The sequence below is a fragment of the Branchiostoma lanceolatum genome, chromosome 3 (genome assembly GCF_035083965.1).
Source record: "Branchiostoma lanceolatum isolate klBraLanc5 chromosome 3, klBraLanc5.hap2, whole genome shotgun sequence".
NCBI lineage: Eukaryota > Metazoa > Chordata > Leptocardii > Amphioxiformes > Branchiostomatidae > Branchiostoma > Branchiostoma lanceolatum.
Window position 1 is genome coordinate 6060671 of NC_089724.1, and position 24588 is coordinate 6085258.

A 24588-nucleotide genomic window follows, 5' to 3' on the forward strand; every position below is an offset into this window, starting at 1 on the left:
TAAAACTAGTTACAGACACTCTCATTTTACATTTCAGATCCGATAAGTGGTTGACTGGTCATACGACATTCTCCATGGATTTATGTACTGATTTGTTTTTAAATCTAGAATCTTCGAAATGCAATCTGCTGTTGCTACAAACACAGTCCCGACTACTTGCCAACCAAGTGTTCGCAGAAAGATCATATGCAACTTTTCTTTCAAAATGTCTACGCCCCGAGCCTGTTGACCATCCCTGGCAAGGTCTGTTCTTCCGGCTCTTTCTCAGTGAATATGCAAAAAAGCAAGTTTAGGTTCGGAAAATAGAACGTCTCGTTGTTCAGGCACACCTTCCTACCTACTATGAAAAATTTCTACATTAATAACTGTCAAAATGTTTAAGCTAATTTTTTTTTCTTCGACGCATTGCTATGTATTATAGGAAGGCGTAACATACGGTACTCGTAAGGAATGTTACAACATAACACTTTGGCGTGTTTCTTTGAACGGATTAATAGTTTTGATGAACAGATACTTGTGTTGTGCCGTGTTGTGTTGCATTTTGAATGAAATGAAGTTCGCATTGTGTTGCGTTAAATTTGCTTTATATCAAGTCCTGAAGATTGGCGGCAACATTTTTCACATGTCTATGAAAACGAAAACAAAACAACAACAACATTTTCAGACGTCTAGCTTTGATGTGAACTTATGTTAATCCACAGATCGTGACACTACTCGCTGTGTTCGCCATACTGGGAGTCAGCATTTGGGGGTTCATCAATCTGAAACAAAACTTTCGGCCCTCATGGGCCTTAGCCCCAGATTCTTACCTTCGCCGGTATTGGGAGAAAACGGAAGCGGTACGTATCAACAATACTAAGCAGTTCTATAGCTTGGTAGGTAGAGTTGTAGCTTTGCATTTGAGAGGTACTGGATTCAAACCGACGTCTATGAGCTGAACATCTACCACTGCGTATGCTACTGACTGTCAAAGTGACCAAAGGCCTAAGGTTGCATACATTCTTATTCTAACTGTACTATTTTTCCTCCATCTACCATTATAGTACTCCTTTGATGATGGAGAACCAGTTTACATCTACATCGGTATGTTCATTTCTTTTTCAAAGCTAATGTTAATAATTTCCGTCTATAATGATATCAGGGACATTTCTTACCACCTTGATGTATCATATAAGAGCTGTAAATGATTCTAAAAGAATACTTGTTAAGGAAATAAGAAGTTTAAGATAGCAACAACACATAATACAACAGTAAGTTTCACAATCTAGTGACACGCTGGACTTTTGAGTGGGAAGCTCAAGGTAATGAGTTCCTGACATGTTTCGATGTTTTGCCCTTTGGAAAAGCACTTCAGACCAATCTCATTCGACTCATGTGTAAAAGTGTACCTACCTTCGACTAAGGAAGTCCCTCGGACATAAAGTTAAGTGGAGGTCCCATGTTAGTGGACAGCCACACCTCGAACACGTTACAAAACTAATTACACAACAAAGTAGGGGTCCATCCCGATGCGAGTGAATCAAATAAATCTGTCCAGATATGCCGCTGCTGAAAATTATCCCCACCGGTAATGACCTGTCACTAGTGAGAAATAACATCAGCGCTCATATAAACACCTCGATATCTGGTCCCGAAAATATTTACAAATTAGTAAACGTGTTTGTCCCTAGGCCTGGTTCCGTGCACAATACAAGCACAAGAAGCAAACAAACATACATGTATCTGGTGCTGAGCACTATCCAAACACAAATGTCTGCAAATCTATCTGTATCCGGACTTATATCAGGCGATATAGACTATCATGGAGAGAGAGAGAAACTCCACAGTTTGTACCAGAGATTTGAGGACGACAGCTACGTCACAGATGGCACCGTGACCAGCTGGTTTGAGGACTTCAAAACTTGGGTGAAATCTAACAAAAACTCTACGCTGCTAGGACCAGGTAAAGTACTATACGTGTACATTAATCTTGCCTTTTATTCAGTATTCTTTTACTAATAAGTTATTTCGATTTTCTTCTTATTTATTTTTTATTTATTTATTCTTTTATTTATTTATTTTTTATTTATTTATTCTTTTATTTATTTATCATTTATTTATTTATTTTTTTCTTCTTCTGGTTTTATCATATAATTGTATTTGAACCTGCAACTTCTGAGCTCCCATGTTGAGAGGCGGGACCTTAAAACAACCAGTCACACCACAGAGATCTTCTCAGAGTCTTTTCTCGGGTAACCACTGCTACGCTCTCCTGCTCCAGTACTCCGCACACGTCCTTCTACTATAAGGGTTAGAGATCGCAGACTATTGAGGGTTCGTGTGGCGTAACGGAAGAGTGTTCGGTCCAGAACCAAGCGGTCCCGGGTTCGAATCTTTCTGACTAACGTTGTGCCCTTGGGATAACTCAGGTGTATATTTGCCCTCTGTACGCGGCACTGTTGAATAATTATTAACAACTTGAGAGTGCAGTTCCACGTCGTTCTTGTCTGTCAAGAAGTGAAGTAAAAAAAGACTATGGATATCTTCATTGCACGTATGTTTCACAGACGGCCACGCCACTGATAGTGACACTTTCCACCGATGGGTGGTGCAGTTCCTGACGACGGACGCGACTGGAAGAAGCTACGCCGGGGACGTCAAGTTAAATGTTGCCATGTCACCGCCGAAGATCATTGTAAGTTAACGTAATGATTAATGCAACGGGCAAAACAATAGAAATAATGCTGCCATTTTCCATCGTCTCTTGTAAACTATATCGATAGCCTGCATGTCTATTTCATGCACTGGGCCCACAAAACGTATATACACACAGGACACTAATGTGATTTTACCACACTCCGTGGTCGCTTAAACATCTAAGCGATGTGTGTGGCATTTGTTTATTTGTTTGTTTATTGGTTCACACAAATAAGATTAGAAACAGAGGCAAATAAATATACATGATATAGCAGTAGTGCAAGCGGGATGCTTTTCTAAGCTCTCTTCACTAACTGCAGCTGATAATGAAATACAATTGTAAAGAATACCATAGATAAAACCAATCTCTAATACGCTTCGATAGAAGTAAATAATAGAACACGATAATAATACATAAATACATCATTCAGTATACAACAAATAAATGAATAAGATGTCAAGGAATGATACAAAATGAAAATCAGACTAACGACAGATTTAGAGATGGCATCGTTTAGGCATATCCGTTCGGGCGTTTTAACCAGCGATACTAGTATATATACACATCCCCTAATGCATGTCACTCATGTCGCGTTCTTGGGAAAGGCGCGCACTTAACACATTTTTCCTCACGCCGCCAAGGTGTAAAAATCGGTACCTGACATCGGTTGGGGAGGTAAAAGACGATGGAAGCGAAGGAATGGGATCCACCTTCTATTACTACGCCATAGCACATTGAATAACGGAGCCTAGCGCCCATATAGCCTAAAAAAAGGCCATGGTAGTACTTTTACCTTTCCTAAGCGGTATCAATAAAGAATGTTGACAAAATGACCACCTTTTTCCCCTTAAGGCGTCAAGAATGAGTGGAAAGTACAAGATTCTAAAAGACTCTACTGAGGAGATACTGGCCATGGACAGCCTTATTGCAGGAACAGAATCTGTCGGCTTTTCCAAAGAAGCATTTCCTTACAGCTCCCAATTCCTTTATATCGTAACCAACAAGGTACGTCTTTTTACCTTAGCCGTGTTTATAGCGTTGAGCCGTGTGGTGTAATTCGTGGGTATGCTTGGCCTAGAACCTAAAGGTCCTGGGGTTGATTCCGCTGAAATGCCGCGACTTTGTGCCCTTGGGAAGGCATTTAAGTCGATTTCCCTCACTTTACGTATGGGTACTTATGTTTGGTTGGGATATGCACCATCCGAGAAAAGCGTCTTCAGATCAAGAATGCATATTTCATATGATTTTATAATAAACAGATATATTCTATAATAACATATATATTGTTTTAAACGATAACATGCCCGGTGCTTGCCATTCAGCCCCGCCAATTGTAAACCCCTCTCAATTTTGCCCCCGGTAGGTTTAATTTTACCTCTTTGGTTGTTTACGGAAAACTTAACTAGCCAATAGAATAACAACATCAATGTTGAAATTATCCACGGGCTTAAGAATACCGTTATGACGCCTATCCTGGATAATATCTGTCCCCAGGTCCTCCAGTCGGAGTTATACCGTAACCTCGGCATGGCTATGGCGGCGGTGTTCGTCATAACTCTGATGCTGCTGGCAGACATCCTCAGCAGTCTGTGGGTTCTCCTGTGCGTCGTCATGACTTTGGTCAGTTCTGCATGCCTATATATACTATTTTGTCATTTTAGTTTAGTTTCTCTACGTCTATCCATAGGATCCCCAAAGCAGATCTTCACTCTACTGGTTTTGTTGAAAAATCTTGATCTACCTGATCTAATGCAATCTACTTCATAAATGGAACTCAGACTAGAAAGTGATGTATTATCATACATGTGACATTTTAGCTTCACAGAGTTAAGAAAGGTTGGTCAGATGTAATCTTTATCATTACAAGTGCTCTTGATCAATGCGATACGACTTACTTTATGCATGCAACCTATTGAAAACGTATACACATGCTCATGCGCTGATAGGTGGACGTAGGCGGGATGATGCACCACTGGGGCCTCACCATTGACATAGTCACCACAAACATCATGATCATCGCCGTCGGTCTGGCTGTGGACTACGCCACGCATATCTGCCACACATTTCTAATTGTCAGCGGAACAAGGCAGGGTAGGGGATGTCTGTTGTTCTTTTTACTCAATTATCAACGCGTAAGCAGGTCATTCCATAGGTTACAGTTTCTACTTCCGTTAACAATGAAAAGTCATAATGACCAAAGCTACAAACGTACGTTCGCACAAATTGATATCTACTTATCATCTGTAGTTATAAGAAAAGAATTGTTTCTACCTAATTAAGAAAGAAAATTTTCTAATAACTATGGACACTTCATAGATATCAATTTGTGCGAACGTACGTGTGTAGCTTTGGTCATTAGACACATGAGAAACAGTTTCATTGCAGTGTTATGAACCAAAGTGCTGTATTTTCTCTGAGAAAAAAAATCATATTAAGGACAATAGAATTTGATGATATGGTCCATATAGTAATAAAAATCAGATTTATAATTCAGCACTACAACAGTTCTTTCTTAATTCATTAATGAGAAAACAATGAAAAGTCGAAATGCCAATTTAGCCAGGGAGAAAACCTTAAGATTACACATTATTTACAGAGTACTTGTTACAGAGTGATGTACAAAGCTTGTTTAAAGGAGCGCTGACGGTGAAGGATGCACGAATGTTACTGGCAAGAGAGTTCCCATTTAGATGTATAACGCCGAAAGGCGGTTTCATCTGATGTACATATACAGATGCGACATCTTGTTTTTTAAGCCGAAGTGCGATTATATCGGTTACACTGATACAGAAATGTGTCAGCCCTTATAAATCATAAAAGGCAAGGGTGTATCATAACAGAATTTGAAGCATTTAACAGAATTAAAGATTGACAACGAAAAATGACAACATTCTACTTTAAATGGAATTAAAACCGTAAGTGCTGCAGGAAAGAAGAGACGACATTCATGCTGTCGTAATTTTTTTCAATGAGCTTCACTCTAAAAGAGTGACTAGACACTGTGTGAGATCCCCTTGCTGAAAAATAGAACTAAACATATATTTCTTGGTCTTGATTTTAATTTTTCAGAAAGATCCCAGTTGGCTCTAGCTAGTATGGGACCAGCAGTCTTCAACGGAGTCTTCAGCACGTTTCTTGCCATCGCGTTACTGTCGACATCAGAGCACTACGTCTTTATCACTTTCTTTAAGGTAAAATTGCTTCCTTTTTAAGCTGTTGTTATTGTAGCAAGAATAACAAAAATAAAACCAAGAAAACACGTAGAAACAACAGTTTAACCCTCAAACACTTGAGGCTCTTTTGCGACTAAAATGACTGAACGGAGTCAAAAATGACCCCAAAATGTTTTGTTCAGTAAAATCTCCCTTTTCACCTTTTTTTCCCTGATAGTTATCCGTACATTGCTTCATCAATGTAAGAGGAATATTTGACATGTTTAGGTATGAACAATTCCCGTTCATTATCATAATTTATGCAAAAAGATCAGACGGACCACGTTTTGAACTATCCCTATTTAGACAGGGAGGGGATTTTTTAAGCCCACGATGAATTTCATGTTGCATAGCTCCTGAACGGCTTATGCTAGAGCCACCAAATTTGGTGACGTTTCATAAAATGTCCTTAATGAAGATAACAGATTAATTAAGTAAGTTCATCGTTTTTCGTGTTGCCATGACAACAGATTTTTGGCAAGCATATTTCACAAAATCTGCTAATTTTACTTCAGACAATGACGTTTCGACGCTTTGTTGGTACACCACATTTGTTTTCTTCCATTGTTATTATCTTATGTAATCCAATTTAACTTTCCTGATTTAACATTAGTATATTTTGCTGTTTTGATCACGTCATTGGTCAAAATCCAAGATAGCGGATAGAGTCACATAGAATTACGTCATGATGACATCATCTTACGTCGTAATGACACAAATTTGTTATGGCAATATCAATTTACATGTGCATCATCCTCTGAAAATTTGGTGGTCATACAATAAGTAGTTTGGGAGTTACAGAGGGCAGGTCTCAAAAACAGCACATCATTTTTGCTGGGGTCAAAAATGACCCCAGTGTAATCACTCCAGACTTTCCTCTATATTGTCAACAGTATTGCGTCAATCTTGCTAGAAAATTAGTAGAGGTTAGAATAGATGTCTACTGACAAAGTCACGGAATTAATTTTTTCCGATCAAACATGTTCAAATGGTACATCAAAATCCACGCCTGGGGTCAAAAATGACCCCACTCGGGTGTTTGATGGTTAAAAGAAAGTAGGATCTAGGATAATACTAGTCTCTGGTTCCTGGGAATATTATATACCTTGTGTTATGAGGTAAACAAATTTGACCTTTATTTGGCATTGTCATAGGTCATATAAAGCTCCTTTTACGTTATAAAGTCGCTAATCCACCTAGCCATGGTGCAGTTGATTAGAAGCTCATAGATTATGCTGTAAGGTAACATTGAGTTGATTATATGGATGGTATCTACACGAAATATATTAGTATACTAATAAAGGCTAGGGAATGAAAATGTCACGTATTATATCAACTATTATTGTTTCGTCTTTCTTTTCAGGCGCTTTTTTTCCAATTTGATACATAATTTGATATTTGCAACTGTCTGATTTATTAAATATATTGGCCACAATACTCAAGACGAAAACCGCTCATAATGCACGGTCCATCGTCAAAGCAACAGATGCCAAATATCATTCCTGCCCGGGCATTCGTTGTATGAAGTACTTTCCATGAGAATTGTACCCGAATTATACCCCCTTCTTACTTGGCGTGCAATTCTTGGTAGTATGGGAGACATTATTGACGCGAACAAAGGACTTTCTAGATTTGAACAAACAATACTTCTGATATGGCATCATTTCCGTGTCAAAATTACGTACGTAAAAAACGTCACGTTTTGGCGTTTATACGTGACGTATTGGGGGTCAATACGTCACGTATGAAAGGCCTACGTCACGTATGCCGGAACGTACGGATACGTGACATACATATGGTTTTGCAATTTCCGTGTCAAAATTACCTACATAAAAAAAACGTACGATTTCTCGTCCAAACGTCACGTATAACAGGTCATACGTCACATAAGGCATATACGTCACGTACTAAACGTGACATACATATGTCGTGGCATTTTTAGATCAAAATATCGTATCTACGTAGACGTCACGTTTTGTGGTTATACGTTACGCACATAAATGGGTTATGTTAACGTAACGTTAACGTTAACGTAACGCATGTAGGCCCTTCAAGTTATTATAACAAACAACGTTAACATATAACGTAGTCGTAGTTATCATAACGCATTACGTTAACGTAACATAGTCATTTACGTTATCATAACGCAGAGCGCTAACGTAACGTACACTAGAGTGAACCTTTATAATAGGCGTGTTCTGTTTACGTCATTGGTTTATGTTGTGTATAACGTCTACGATAGACGCGTTCTGGTGACGTCATCAGTTTATGTTATGTACAACGTGTATGATAGACTTGTTCTTGTGACGTCATCAGTCTATGTTTTGTAAAAGCCGCAGCACACAATGTATTAGTGTGGGTACAAAGTAGTACCAAGGAGGTTTTCTATATAAAACCTCCTTGGTAGTACGGACACAATTTTTGATGCCTGGCTAGAATATCCTATGTGAGCATTAGCCAGATTTAAACTGTGCCGTGGGATATACTGTCTGAATTGATTAATTGAATTGTGAACCATTCTGTTCGTGTATATTCGAAAGTGCGCCATACTACGCGTCAACCCGTTCATTGAGTGAACTCAACAGATAGGCGATGCTCTTGTCGACTGTCCGCATCAAATCGTCGTCCAAATGCCCGAAGGTCGCGTACAGTATTCCTATCCTCTGCCTCGTATTCGCTCAGACTTGACCACAAGCCCTTTGCGAAATCCTTCGAGCGGCTCTTGAAATGTAAATCCTCCAGGGAACGGGGAACTTTCTAGTCCCGGCGCAGAGAATCGTAGTGGACCTCGGAGCGTGCACGTCCGACCCGACACTTGCCAACGCCATGAGGTCCCTTGTGTCCCTTCACGGGTAGAGTACAAGCACGACTGTGAGTACTTGGAACCTGCCATGATCCTAGCGCGATGCCGGAAGCGGTGACCTTGAAGGACGAAGACGAACACGAGCTGGAAAAACTTGAAATTTTAGAGAGAACGGACAGCTGTGGCCGGTACGCGCCCTGTGATCGCCGAGTGACTGTCGGCGGAAGTGGTCTGAGCGGAGATGCAGACGGGTCTGGGGGGGACACGTGCTCAGGACCCGTATGTCGGGGGCGGAGCTTGACCACGGAGACGCCAGACTACGCGTCAACCCTTCCATGGTGATCAGCCATTGGTTGGAAATCAAGGTGGTCGTGAGCTCGCTGCTTGTGTGGATTACCGCCCAGCGGGCCGGGTGACAGTTTACAGTTCACCATACTTTCTGTAAAGACGCATTGCATTATCAGAATATGAATTTACATGAATGTTATAGCCGACCATGTCACTTGATGGATAAAATATGGGGAAGTATAGTAGAGCATTTGTCATCGATTGTGTAACTATTAGTATTGTGACATTCGTCCCATTCTCATCCATTTGAAACCTGAAATTGTTGTCTGGCCTTGTTTGGATCTGAAATGTTTAGATTTATGTGGGTTAGGATATGGAGGGATCACTATGTACTTCTGTGGAATACTGCCATACGGAAGTAATGTTTTGGTCTGTATATTACAATGTAAAAGCAGTGATGGGCGATGGTTTTAATCCCATATATGACCGCGGCTACAAGTACCCGCGAGAACTAACAGACACAATAGCTGCCCGTACATCGATTGTACTCGAAGATTCCCTCTCATGAACTTTCCAAGCCCCTTTGTGTCGATTTTGTAGACACTCTGGCAGATCACACAACAAGGTGGTCTTTATACAACCATCATACAATCACACCTTTTTGTCTCCAATTGGCTTATCACAATACAAACTAATGCACCTGGTGGTAGGGAGAGCGGCAAAAATAAAACCCGGGACATTTGATATAAAGGTCACTATCTTCTACTCTCCAAGCAGAGGTTAGTGGGGCAGATCGTCACCGTTTTATCAAATGCCCCGTGGTTTTAGTTTGGATGGGGCTAGCGGACAGAAAACGGGGCATATATTATGATAAAACGGTGACGAGCTGCCTCACAAACCTCTGCTTGGAGAGTAGTAAGGGACAATTAGAGAACCCCGCGGCCGTCGCTCAGAAAAAAATGATCTTTCATTGCCTCCATTGCAGACTCCGTCCGGCCAAGGAGGTTGGTGAGGTTGTTTACTTTCAAGTTAAAGCTTTACTATTACATTTTTTTGTTATTGCTGGCCTTCTCGGTCTTCCCGGACAGCAATAAGAAGAAGAAAAATGTAATGGTAAAGCTTTAACTTAACAAAGAAAACAGCCGTAAGAGTCTGAAATGGAGGCTAGATCTTTCAACCAATATCGATCTTCTAGGAGCTCTTCACATCTGCTTTGAAGCCCAAGCATCTGCTTGGATCACAAATATCTGATGGATCCCAAACATCTGCTTGGAGCCACTACCATGTGCTTTTCTAGATAATTTTCCATTGCTCCCAAGCAGATCTATAGGTCCCAATATCTGCTTTGAGTCCCAACATCTGCTTTAAGCCTCTACATGTGGTCGGAGCTCCAAACACCTAATTGAGCAGAACGAGAAAGGCACAAGCCTCACTGAGAGCGCCAGCCCTTTTTAGCTTTCCACGTCCGCTCGCCACGACCCGCCACCTGGCTGGAAAAAAAGAGCTGACACTCAGCAAGGAAAATCAGCAAGCACTCAGGCTAGAAAGGCATATCTATATATAGAAAGCACATGTAAGTGGCTCCAAGTATATGTTTGAGCTCCAAGCAGACCCTATCTCCATAGCCGACCCCCTTCATACAGCTGACTCTATTTGGCCAATTTCTACTATTTTCCCAGCGACCCGACTGATAGAGAAACTTTTATTGTGAGAACATTTACAAGGCTCAACCATAAAACCTCCTTGGCTCAACCAAGGCGCGAACCTCCCACTGGGACGGGCGCGGGTGACTGGGTTTGTGCCAGAAATCGGTCATAAAAAGATTAGTAACCCGGACATTCGTACGGCTGTTAACATTACCACGCGCGAGGAGGGGAGGCGACAATACAAAAGGTCACTATTGGATAGAAATATTCCGCCCTGTTTGTTATCGCAGATCTTATAATTAGGTTGCAAAACATACTTCTTCTTCCAGTTTGATACGGTCTTCGCAACATATAGATCTGCTTGGAGATTATGGCACATCTATGATCTAGAAAAGAACATATTCCAAGCAGATGTTTGGGCTCCAAGCAGATGTTTGGGCTCCAAGCAGATGTTTGGGATCCACTCACTAACCGTAAGTCACTTTCTGGCAGTTCACTGAAATGGGCGTTGGCTACCCTAGCAACACATAGCAACCACCTTTGACCGCAATTTTCACACATTTTCCCCATTGTTCAATAATTACCCCCTCTCCACCTACTGTGAAAACTTTTCAGGTGGGGTGCCGCTGGACAGGCCAGGCTGCTACCTGGCACCCTGGGGAGTGTGAATGAGCTTCATATATGGCTGTCTGGAAAACCAAGCTAGGATGTGTATTCTAAGAAATCAACAATGGGTTCAATTTTAAAACGTTTTCCCGTGTCTACAAACTATTTCTAGCATATTTTACTTCTCTTGAAGTTGGGTAGATACACATATCGACTGTAAAACACACACGTCAAATAAATTGATAGATTCACACCGAACAGTTGTTTTAAATGACTTGAAATACTTAGCCAGACATATAAAACATATAAAAGTTGCCAGATTGAACAGGGTTGATTGGCGTTCAAGAGGAGATAGAAACTGCACTTCCCGTTGTGTAAACCTGTAACGTTACGATCTTGTACCATGAGTGCAATAATGAGATTTCCTTGACTTGAAAAAAACGTAGCTGCTTGCAAATTGCGTAAGATACGTTTTTACAAAAATTGATGAAAAGGGGATCCAAGACTCGAATCAATAGAGACGGACTTGCTGGAGAAAAAACATGCCAACAAACCAGGGGAGCAATGCCACCCCCTCCTGTTTTGTTTCTCTGCACTGACTGAGAAATGTTGTATCAGGCGAGGTCATCAACGTCTCAGAGCTTTTATCATATGGACCGAGTCCCAGTGTTTGGACATACATAGCAAAAAATTTCTTAGCAACCGCATGTGTATGTATGTTGTACTTTAAAACTTTGAGATAACATAAAGAGAATGATTGTTTATACGCCACCTATGCTTGAGACCATGTTTGTGTATTATTTTTAAAACCAAGCCATACTGTGTCTGGCAGGTAAGCCACTGCCAGGTAAAGCTTTGAACAAGCGTGAACAAGCCATTGTTCTGCCCAGGTAGTCTGCTCTCCTACTGTGAGGGTGCTGTGTCAACAACCTGATTGGCCATATTGTTCACAAATCATAACAAAGAGATCACATTTCACATCTGGGGATACCAAAAGTCCTTATTTTGTAGTCTATTTTTTAATCAAGTGGTGCATGTTCAGATAATGTCATTCCAACTTACAAAAAACATGGATGGAAAGAACACATGTTGCACAACAATCTCTCGTTGAGACCATTGTTGTGAAGGATTCCAGTGCTTAGCTATGCCTTCATGAATATTTCCAATGGCCTATTTTTGTCAAATTTTTTAACATATTACGAAAAATATTTGTTCTGATTATAGTAGTAGACATAGCCTCAACGGGATGTTGTAGAGTGGTCTTCGCTGAATACGTACATACCAAATTTGTCTTAAAAAAGGATGGCTGTGCGATGCACATAGTGTTTAAAGGTAGTTATCTTGTCAAGTGCTTATTATATTAATATTGAGATATGGATAAGGTATATGTGAAGTGAATGTGGTCAGATCGTATCTTACTGATATGCACCACCAAAACATGTCAGCAATTCCGGAGAAAAACCATCAGGTAAGCGGGTACTAGGCATGAAAGTCGGGGCAGCAGTTAATTAGGCTGGGGGCTGAAAAGTGACTTACGGTTAGTGAGCAAGCAGATAGTTGGGATCAAAGCAGATGTTTGGGATCCAAGCAGATGCAGAGAGCTCCAAGGAGATCGATATTGGGTGAAAGATTAAGCCTCCATTGAAGACTCCTTCCGGCTATTTTCTTTTTCAAGTTTTACTATTACATTTTTCTTGTTGCTGTCCGGGATTAGGACCGGGAAGGCCAACAATAAGAGGAAAAAAAATGTTATAGTAAAGCTATAACCTGACAAAGAAAACAGCCGGAAGGAGTCTGCAATGGAGGCTATGAAAGTTACGGCCGGGCTTCTCTTAGCATACTACTCTGCAAACATAGGCTGGTGGAGAGTTTGTGACCTTTTTATCAAATGCCCCGTTTTTTTGCCCGCTCTCCCCACCAGGTGCAAGTTTGTGATATTTACTGGAGACAAAGAGGTGTGGCTCTCTGATGTTTTATGACAGGAAGATTGTAAAAAGACCACCATGTGTGGTCTGTCAGAGTGTCTAGCCGATCGATGGAAATATGTGGACGATTTAACACTCGGAGAAAACAGAAATGTGCGCAAACAGTCATACCTTTATGATCAAGTGGATTCACTTGAAGTATGGTCCAACACTGCGCAACTTTAAACCCCTAAGAAATGTATGGTGCTGAGTATGTCTTATGAAGAGCCCACCTCCCCCTCCACCCATAACTCTCGGGGGCAAACCCCTTCTGATCCCTTCTGGCAGTGATCGCTGCCAAGTAAACTGTTGGGAATCTGGTTTCAGTCTAATCTGAAATGGGACAAACAAGTCTGCGAGTTTACCAAGAAGGCCAACAAATTTATGTTTATGCTCCGGAGACTTAAGACGTTCGGTGCCGCAGATCCTGGAATACTGTGTACCCGTCTATTAGCCTCTACCAGTCTCTGCGGGTCGCTGGGAAAATAGTAGAAATTGGCCAAATAGAGTCAATTGTATGAATGGAGTCCACTAGTGGAGAGAGGGTCCAATAGGCCGTAGCCGACTCCCTTCATATAATTGACTCTATTTAATTTCTACTCTTTTCCCAGCGACCCGCAAGGGCTCGTAGAGCCTGTTATAAAAGTACAGGGGAGTTGATACCGCCGCCCGTTACGAACAAAAACATTACTTCCGTGTGCCAGCATTTATAGATCAGCAGAGATTGTACTCGTATACAAAACTCCCTACCCTGGGAGACCAGGCACCGTATATCATTCCACAGAGGTACATAGTGATCCCTCCATATCCTAAATAAATCTATATATTCCAGATCCAAACAAGGCCAGACAATAATCTTAGGTTCCAAATAGATGAGAATGGGACGAACTTGCATCTGGTGGGGAGAGCGGGCCAAAAAACGGGGCATTTGATAAAAGATCATAAAAAGGTCACAATCTCGCCCACAAACTTTTGCTTGGAGATTAGTAAGAGACAGTCAAAGAAGCCCGGCCGTCACTCAGAAAAAAATATATTTCATAGCCTATATTGCAGACTCCTTCCGGCTGTTTTCTTTTTCATGTTATAGCTTTATCATTAAATTTTTTTTCTTATTGTTGGCCTTCCGGTCCTAATCCCGGACAGCAACAAGAAAAATGTAATAGTAAAACTTGAAAAAGAAAATAGCCGGAAGGAGTCTTCAATGGAGGCTAAATCTTTCACCCAATATCGATCTCCTTGGAGCTCTCTGCATCTGCTTGGATCCCAAACATCTGCTTTGATCCTAGCCTGGAATCCCGACCTATTTATAGCTGCCGGGGTCTCTTCTTCTATTTTGCGGAGGGAGGACAGAAGAGACCCCGGCAGCTATAAATAGGTCTATTTTGCGGAGGGAGGACAGAAGAGACCCCGGCAGCTATAAATAGGTCGGGATTCCAGGCTACTTTGATCCCAACTATCTGCTTGGATCCCAAACATCTGCTTGGAGCCCAAACATCTGCTTGGAGCCCAAACATCTGCTTGGAATATGTTCTTTTCTAGATCATAGATGTGCCATAATCTCCAAGCAGATCTATATGTTGCGAAGACCGTATCAAACTGGAAGAAGAAGTATGTTTTGCAACCTAATTATAAGATCTGCGATAACAAACAGGGCGAAATATTTCTATTCAATAGTGACCTTTTGTATTGTCGCCTCCCCTCCTCGCGCGTGGTAATGTTAACAGCCGTACGAATGTCCGGGTTACTAATCTTTTTATGACCGATTTCTGGCACAAACCCAGTCACCCGCGCCCGTCCCAGTGGGAGGTTCGCGCCTTGGTTGAGCCAAGGAGGTTTTATGGTTGAGCCTTGTAAATGTTCTCACAATAAAAGTTTCTCTATCAGTCGGGTCGCTGGGAAAATAGTAGAAATTGGCCAAATAGAGTCAGCTGTATGAAGGGGGTCGGCTATGGAGATAGGGTCTGCTTGGAGCTCAAACATATACTTGGAGCCACTAACATGTGCTTTCTATATATAGATATGCCTTTCTAGCCTGAGTGCCTTGCTGAGTGTCAGCTCTTTTTTTCAGCCAGGTAGCGGGTCGTGGCGAGCGGACGTGGAAAGCTAAAAAGGGCTGGCGCTCTCAGTGAGGCTTGTGCCTTTCTCGTTCTGCTCCATTGGGTGTTTGGAGCTCCGACCAGATATAGAGGCTTAAAGCAGATGTTGGGACTCAAAGCAGATATTGGGACCTATAGATCTGCTTGGGAGCAATGGAAAATTATCTAGAAAAGCACATGGTAGTGGCTCCAAGCAGATGTTTGGGATCCATCAGATATTTGTGATCCAAGCAGATGCTTGGGCTTCAAAGCAGATGTGAAGAGCTCCTAGAAGATCGATATTGGTTGAAAGATCTAGCCTCCATTTCAGACTCTTACGGCTGTTTTCTTTGTTAAGTTAAAGCTTTACCATTACATTTTTCTTCTTCTTATTGCTGTCCGGGAAGACCGAGAAGGCCAGCAATAACAAAAAAATGTAATAGTAAAGCTTTAACTTGAAAGTAAACAACCTCACCAACCTCCTTGGCCGGACGGAGTCTGCAATGGAGGCAATGAAAGATCATTTTTTTCTGAGCGACGGCCGCGGGGTTCTCTAATTGTCCCTTACTACTCTCCAAGCAGAGGTTTGTGAGGCAGCTCGTCACCGTTTTATCATAATATATGCCCCGTTTTCTGTCCGCTAGCCCCATCCAAACTAATACCACGGGGCATATGATAAAACGGTGACGATCTGCCCCACTAACCTCTGCTTGGAGAGTAGAAGATAGCGACCTTTATTTGACAAATGTCCCGGGGTTTTTTTTTGCCGCTCTCCCTACCACCAGGTGCATTAGTTTGTATTGTGATAAGCCAATTGGAGACAAAAAGGTGTGATTGTATGATGGTTGTATAATGACCACCTTGTTGTGTGATCTGCCAGAGTGTCTACAAAATCGACACAAAGGGGCTTGGAAAGTTCATGAGAGGGAATCTTCGAGTACAATCGATGTACGGGCAGCTATTGTGTCTGTTAGTTCTCGCGGGTACTTGTAGCCGCGGTCATATATGGGATTAAAACCATCGCCCATCACTGCTTTTACATTGTAATATACAGACCAAAACATTACTTCCGTATGGCAGTATTCCACAGAAGTACATAGTGATCCCTCCATATCCTAACCCACATAAATCTAAACATTTCAGATCCAAACAAGGCCAGACAACAATTTCAGGTTTCAAATGGATGAGAATGGGACGAATGTCACAATACTAATAGTTACACAATCGATGACAAATGCTCTACTATACTTCCCCATATTTTATCCATCAAGTGACATAGTCGGCTATAACATTCATGTAAATTCATATTCTGATAATGCAATGCGTCTTTACAGAAAGTATGGTGAACTGTAAACTGTCACCCGGCCCGCTGGGCGGTAATCCACACAAGCAGCGAGCTCACGACCACCTTGATTTCCAACCAATGGCTGATCACCATGGAAGGGTTGACGCGTAGTCTGGCGTCTCCGTGGTCAAGCTCCGCCCCCGACATACGGGTCCTGAGCACGTGTCCCCCCCAGACCCGTCTGCATCTCCGCTCAGACCACTTCCGCCGACAGTCACTCGGCGATCACAGGGCGCGTACCGGCCACAGCTGTCCGTTCTCTCTAAAATTTCAAGTTTTTCCAGCTCGTGTTCGTCTTCGTCCTTCAAGGTCACCGCTTCCGGCATCGCGCTAGGATCATGGCAGGTTCCAAGTACTCACAGTCGTGCTTGTACTCTACCCGTGAAGGGACACAAGGGACCTCATGGCGTTGGCAAGTGTCGGGTCGGACGTGCACGCTCCGAGGTCCACTACGATTCTCTGCGCCGGGACTAGAAAGTTCCCCGTTCCCTGGAGGATTTACATTTCAAGAGCCGCTCGAAGGATTTCGCAAAGGGCTTGTGGTCAAGTCTGAGCGAATACGAGGCAGAGGATAGGAATACTGTACGCGACCTTCGGGCATTTGGACGACGATTTGATGCGGACAGTCGACAAGAGCATCGCCTATCTGTTGAGTTCACTCAATGAACGGGTTGACGCGTAGTATGGCGCACTTTCGAATATACACGAACAGAATGGTTCACAATTCAATTAATCAATTCAGACAGTATATCCCACGGCACAGTTTAAATCTGGCTAATGCTCACATAGGATATTCTAGCCAGGCATCAAAAATTGTGTCCGTACTACCAAGGAGGTTTTATATAGAAAACCTCCTTGGTACTACTTTGTACCCACACTAATACATTGTGTGCTGCGGCTTTTACAAAACATAGACTGATGACGTCACAAGAACAAGTCTATCATACACGTTGTACATAACATAAACTGATGACGTCACCAGAACGCGTCTATCGTAGACGTTATACACAACATAAACCAATGACGTAAACAGAACACGCCTATTATAAAGGTTCACTCTAGTGTACGTTACGTTAGCGCTCTGCGTTATGATAACGTAAATGACTATGTTACGTTAACGTAATGCGTTATGATAACTACGACTACGTTATATGTTAACGTTGTTTGTTATAATAACTTGAAGGGCCTACATGCGTTACGTTAACGTTAACGTTACGTTAACATAACCCATTTATGTGCGTAACGTATAACCACAAAACGTGACGTCTACGTAGATACGATATTTTGATCTAAAAATGCCACGACATATGTATGTCACGTTTAGTACGTGACGTATATGCCTTATGTGACGTATGACCTGTTATACGTGACGTTTGGACGAGAAATCGTACGTTTTTTTATGTAGGTAATTTTGACACGGAAATTGCAAAACCATATGTATGTCACGTATCCGTACGTTCCGGCATACGTGACGTAGGCCTTTCATACGTGACGTATTGACCCCCAATACGTCACGTATAAACGCCAAAACGTGACGTTTTTTACGTACGTAATTTTGACACGGAAATGATGCCATACTTCTGATCGGAAAACAAATGACTTTGATTCAAGCAAAAGATCCTATTGATTTGAGTAAACATATTTTTGATTCGAGCAAAGCAACCTATTGATTCTAATAAAGGATACTCTTGATTCGATCAATTTAGATTTAAGAGTACCTTAATTCGTACAAAAGATCCTCTTCATTTGAACAAAAATCATACTGTTAATTCAGAAATGTTCACGGGATTTCATTTTGCGATAGGGAAACATTGAGTGTTCGCGGTGGTTTTAAATTCGCGTTAAAGGGTTAACCGCGAAAACCGTGAACGTAAAATCACCGCGAATATTTCTACATTTACAGTAAGCTTATTGATTCGAACAGAAAATCATATATCTAGGACCATTTCATCTATAGCTAGCATATGTTCAGCAGTGTTGTCAAAACTACAATCGAGTACTTCCTTTTTTTTTTACCTTTTCAGGTGTTTTTCCTGGTACTTTTGTTCGGATGTCTACACGGACTAGTGTTCCTGCCGGTCATACTGAGCTGGCTGGGCCCGGCTCCTTACGTCACCGCCGCGGTACAGGAGACGGAACAGACCGATACAGGATATATCGAGAAGGCACAGTCTAAAGGCTTCGCCAACCCGGGCCTGGAGATGGACGAGGTAAGTTGATGGCTGCAAAATTTATTATTTTGGTGACGCTCCAGGGTGAGGTCTTAGTACGATTGATTCGGAAATATTCTAGGAATTGCACGAACGCATTCCCTAGGTATTTCGTTGATGGCTACGCCTTGCGGGACATGATCTTTGCACGTACATGTATCAGGAAAGACCTACACTGCTTTGGCAAAAAAGGCACTTGCTTTTATACAAGTATTTTTTTCTGTGATTTCCTACCATGACAAAGAATATGAGCTTACCCATGGCTGATTGTAGTAGGCATCCTTCCATCTTTTCAGATGAAGGTAGCACTCTGGATTCGGCAGCTTATCATGCGACTCTGAAGTCCAATCCTGGCGTATTGCCTTTTATCAAGTAATGAACAATATATTAATGGGCCGATATTCCTTATGCTCTTTCCGTTACAAAGACGAATACTGCATGCGCATTGAAAATTTGATACGTCAAACTTTGTCTTCCGGAGGAAATTAAAGTTATACTTTGCTCTAGAATGAATCCAATCCAGTTTGTACATTTGCTAAACTGTTTGTATTTGTACTTTTGTACTTTCTGTATTCTAAAGTCAATATAACCATATCCTTAGGCTTTATACACCACGCGGAGTGACATGACCCCACGTGGGTCACGCGGAGTGACATTATAATTGGTTATGTTACTCCTAGCCGTAAGCGTTGTTGTCATATTCGGATGCTCCTAAAGTACTCGATGGCAACGAGTTCTATTCCAAAGATCTAAGAAAATCTAAAATGTTTTCTTCCAGATATTACGCTAAACTGACATGTTCTGTTTATAGGAAGTAGGCATAGTATGGCTTGAGAATCCACCAGGCGTCAGCCCCAGGATGACGTCACAGCAGATGTGCCTCAATGATATCCTTCCGCCACCGGGCTCACCAATCAGGACAGACCTGCGGTCTCCCAATTCCATATATGGTCACGGAGAAGCTGCCATCCAATGGGGATCGCGCAATAGGGTCCCACAAGTCAGGAACTAACTAGATATGCTTTATATACATATTCATTATATCATATACACTGTATGCTCGTCTCGATGGCTTTCTGTTAGCACATGCTGGTAATATGCCTCTTCATCTATGCGTTGTGTACACAGTAGTTTCTTGCTATTATCGATCCAATGAGAAACAGACTAAGAGTGATACCGGCATGGAGCTGGGACTGTTATTTTCACTTATGTTAGGTGCAGATACCAGGGGTGATCAATAAGTCCTCAGCCTCACCTAGAAATAAGTTGCACAACTAAATATTGGAAAATAATCTTAAGCTATAAACTTAACGCTTTAATGAATGTCTACCAAAATTCAAATCATTGAGATCATTAGTTTTCAGGCGACACCCAGTGATGTTAAGTGAGGTAGACGGAAAAAGACATGGACAATTGAGCTACGACCTGAGGTGCACGGGCCAACTTGATCTGCTGAATGTCAGATATCCGCTTCTTTTTTTTTAAATAAGAAGGAAATGTTTGTCAAACATTTTAAGAAATGAGAGGGAACTTTTCACCAAATATTTTGACAATGTCTTCGAAGATTTTATGCCGATTCCTGGCATTCCTGGCACCAGGGGCTCGACTCACACTGCTCTGCTTACAGTTCAACCTTGTTTTTCTCGCCACTTACCTACTGATTTTTAAATGGACGTCGATCGAAAAGTAATGGCCACATTAATTTGAAATTCGCTGGATATTGCTAAAAGACGTCATAATGAATAATTCTGCCCAAAAATTTGAGATGTGCACCTTATTTCTGGGTGATGAGGCCTAGAACTTATTTGTCATCCCTCGTAGTAGCCTGGAGTCCAGCCTTCTTAGCTTTAGTTCGCTACCCAGGCCCAACTCCCCGCCAAATAGCGGACCAAAGCTAAGATGGCAGGACTCCAGGCTAGCAGATATACCCTCTCAGACGCCGATCTGGACTAATACATGCCCTTATCTATTCAAATGATTTCCCGCGACACCCTCTCCACTTGGACCTCTCGGACGATCGGCCATGCCGACAGGGCCATCCAAGGAAAATATAGGTTTCTACCCTGCTACTACTATTACTACTCAGCTTCAATCACTGTATCAACTTATGCTAGATGACTACAGTGATGTTAAACGAGGAATCTTGAATATTCTGGTATGATGATGAAACAGGTTTAGGATTAGACGTAAGAATTCATAACACGTGTCTATTATAGGACAGTTTGTCGTATTTGACAATATTGGGCAAATTAGTGTCAACCTACATGTATGCCTGGATAGTATGCATAATGATGTGGGATGTTTGATGTTTAATCCTAAGTTTGTCACAAGATGTGTTGTGATGATTGATGATACTCTAGCTGTAACAAGTTTTGTCAAGTTTGAAATGAACAATATCAACAACAATGTCATAACCAGTAGTCGTTGTTTGTATATAGTTGGTTGGTCAGTCAGAGCGTATGCACGCAAGCACGTGTGTGTGTGTGTGTGTGTGTGTGTGTGTGTGTGTATGTGTGTGTGTGTGTGTGTGTGTGTGTGTGTGTGTGACTTCAAGAATCTATAACATAGTCCATGTCATCGATATGAAGATGAAGCTTCAGCAGCACAAATCTAATCCTATCTAACTCCTGTGATTTGGTATCGTTATTACGTAATATGAAGTAGCTTGAGTTCCACGATCCTATACCTTCCCCGATTGATCTTGGCCTTTTCGAGTGGTATATCATAAATGTTTCCCCATCATCATGCATATAAGAATCTCATTTGTATGAATTATGACAGTTGATCATCTTCTCTACCCAAAATAAGTTGTTCGAAGAGAGGGGTCTAATCTCAGCAAACAATGCTATTGTAGCGTTCCCTCATAAACTACGTAAATGAGGCCCTCATTTGCATGATTTATGTCTGATAATGTCCACTTAAATAATCTACTTAACTTCCACATGCATACAAGAATGAAATCCTAATCATTAACCATTATAGAGTTATAGTATTTGCCATTTATTAGGTATCTATTTGCATAAATGATATCTATCGATATCCTTCTCTTTCTTAATTACCTATGTACAGTATCCCAAACCGTCTAAATGGGGAATTCCGATATTACAAAAGGATGTTCAACAAAACGTTTGCAAAAAAGGCGTCTGATCAATATTCAACGTTTCTTAGAGTTCTGTTATCCATGGCAACCGCAGGTCAAAATGATGTCATAGAATGACGTATTTTGTATTCAGCTTTCCCTTGGGATCCGCCATCTTTGATCGGAATCTTGAAAATAGATTTTAACTTATAACCCCCAAACTCAATGAAAATTGCCTAGAAAGTTAATCTGAATGTTTTCGGTTATCAATAAGAAAATGCTAGGTTGTTACGAATGTGAAGGGGGAAAGCCTGTTTATTCCTGAACTAATGATATGGTCTGCCATCTTGGATTTTGACCGATGACGTCATCATATAAGCATGATTTTTTAATGTTAAATCATGAAAATCACATTAATTTACATATTATGGTAATAATGCAGCAGAACCAGTGTGGTTGAGCAAGAAAACCTTAAAGCCTCATTGGTTAACCGAAATCAGTGAATTTCGTAAAATAATCTGTTGCTATGGCAACACAAAAATTGGTAAACCTATATAACTATTGCCAACTAAATCTAGAAAAAGTCACTAAGTTAGGTGATCCTACCACACGTCGTTCGGCAGTTATACGGCATCAAAGTTAGCGAGGGCACTTTTAGCACTCCTCCTAGTCTAGATAGGGTTAAGTATATCTGTGACTTGTGAACTGTATTCAATAGCCGTTGCCGGTTGCTTTTCCGCACCCGACCTCAGTTTCATCATGACTGGCCATACAAATCAATTTCCTATAGAGTATAAAAGGACGAAAAAGAACAAGCAGTGCGCTGGCATATGAATGATGAACTTTATTTGCACGACAACTATATAGTATTACGGTAAAATATATGGCAACAACTGTATAACATAATGTAGCGTATAGAATAAGACTTAACATCCTAATTATTGACACAATAAGTGCTAGCATATGTCCTTGATATAGTGTTACAATCGAGTGGGACTGGTCATTAGTTTGGGTATTTTTTAAATACAAAGCAGTCTGTTATATATTTACCTATTTTGCATATATAAAATATAAATATATCTGTAGCATCAAAACTCTTAAAATATATTTTAATTGATGTGAATAACTTATTGCGTAAAAAATCATATCCTGGACATTCAATGACTAAGTGAAATTCATCTGTAGTTTGCTTTGGAAAAAATGGGCAAAACCTTTGGTCAGGGGCTACATTATGATATCTGCCCGTGTCTTTATTCAAGTTATGACTGCTGATTCGCTTTGTTCCTTAGAAACAAAAAGGACAGAAGACATAGAAGCAACACATCCAGCAGGCACTGAAGGACTGTGAGTACCCTAAGTGGGACATTGACAAGGCGACCGCACCAAACCGTGTCAAGGAACCACTAGACAAGGGACTTGCGAAGAGTTCTACATCGGTGAGACAGAACGCTCATTGAGAACTAGATTCCTTGAACACAAACGCCCCAGCTCGCATTCGTCTGAAGTCTCTCAACACATCCACATTGAATCTCCGGGCCATACCGTTTCATTGGACAAAGTCAGACTACTGGACACTGAGCAGGACTACTTTATGAGAGGTATAAAGGAGGCCATATACCTCATGGCACTCCAACCATCACTCAACAGAGACAGTGGGCGTTATAATTTTTCTGCCACGTTTGACACGTGTCTGTAACTCTCGCGAGTTTACGTTCGGCAGTGATTGGTCATTATTGATCCTGAAGGCGACAGTGGTCGTCGAAAATGTGATCCGTGAATACATTAGTGTTGGAAGAAAGTTTAGCACTGTATTATGTCAAGTTCCCTAGTTATTGTTTAAACCATGCTTAATACATTTTCAGGCGTGTTTTTTTATGCACCAGGATTCCTAAACTTTGACAGATTACCCACAATGCATCTCGAAGAACCGTACGATACAACAATCTTTATTGACACAAAAAAGTACAGCGACGTTCGTGAGGTCTTCTACAGCTATACATGCAAACAACAACATGGGATACAAAATGATTAACCTAGTACAAGTTCTTGAATAACTCAACATGTCGAGTTTAACTTACACTACTAGTTCTAAGATCTAAACATTCTTTGATATATTTACCTATATGTACACAGTAAGGCTTCTCTCCTTCTAGAATGTACTTGAATTGATCTACAGAATGGAATGTATCAAATTCCGTTGAGCAAGCCTTAAGAAGGTTGAACAGCTTTGAGCATTTATCATGATATCGTGAACAATCTAGGATAAAGTTTCGTTCATCTTCAATCCCATTTGGACAGAATGGACAAAGCATCTGGTCACGGGGAATTCAATGTTCCGATTCCGATTTCCACATTCAATTTAGGACTATTTATTCCTATCTTGGTGATCGCTCTACGAACTTCAAAATTCTGTATATCCGACAGGTATTTTTCTTGTTCGTGCCTTTTCTTTAACACAGAATAAGTGGAAAGCTTTGAATTGAATAGAAGTATGTCATTCTTGTATGTATATATCCTGTAAACGGGTTCATAATCGATCATTTAACACATCAACTTTGTATGACCTAGAGTTTTTCCATGCATGCCTAAACCGTTATACTTAAAAAATGTCATTTACATGATTTACCCAGTCAGAGTCAAAGGGATGTAAAACGTCAAATGCTTCACGTATACTAACCGAGAG

General features: G+C 41.2%; 1 protein-coding gene across 1 annotated transcript in view; it reads left to right on the top strand.

Moving 5' to 3' along the window:
• LOC136429251 (patched domain-containing protein 3-like) overlaps nucleotides 1–19895 on the top strand; it is a 30843-nt gene extending 10948 nt beyond the window's left edge. The window contains exons 11-21 of the mRNA XM_066419114.1: nucleotides 109–243; nucleotides 702–839; nucleotides 1044–1083; nucleotides 1787–1942; nucleotides 2547–2674; nucleotides 3530–3682; nucleotides 4172–4297; nucleotides 4624–4768; nucleotides 5747–5868; nucleotides 18641–18826; nucleotides 19638–19895. Coding sequence (XP_066275211.1) covers nucleotides 109–243; nucleotides 702–839; nucleotides 1044–1083; nucleotides 1787–1942; nucleotides 2547–2674; nucleotides 3530–3682; nucleotides 4172–4297; nucleotides 4624–4768; nucleotides 5747–5868; nucleotides 18641–18826; nucleotides 19638–19838 — 1530 coding nt within the window. The 3' untranslated portion in view covers nucleotides 19839–19895. The remainder of the gene's footprint in view (nucleotides 1–108; nucleotides 244–701; nucleotides 840–1043; nucleotides 1084–1786; nucleotides 1943–2546; nucleotides 2675–3529; nucleotides 3683–4171; nucleotides 4298–4623; nucleotides 4769–5746; nucleotides 5869–18640; nucleotides 18827–19637) is intronic.
• Nucleotides 19896–24588: the final 4693 nt, after the last annotated feature.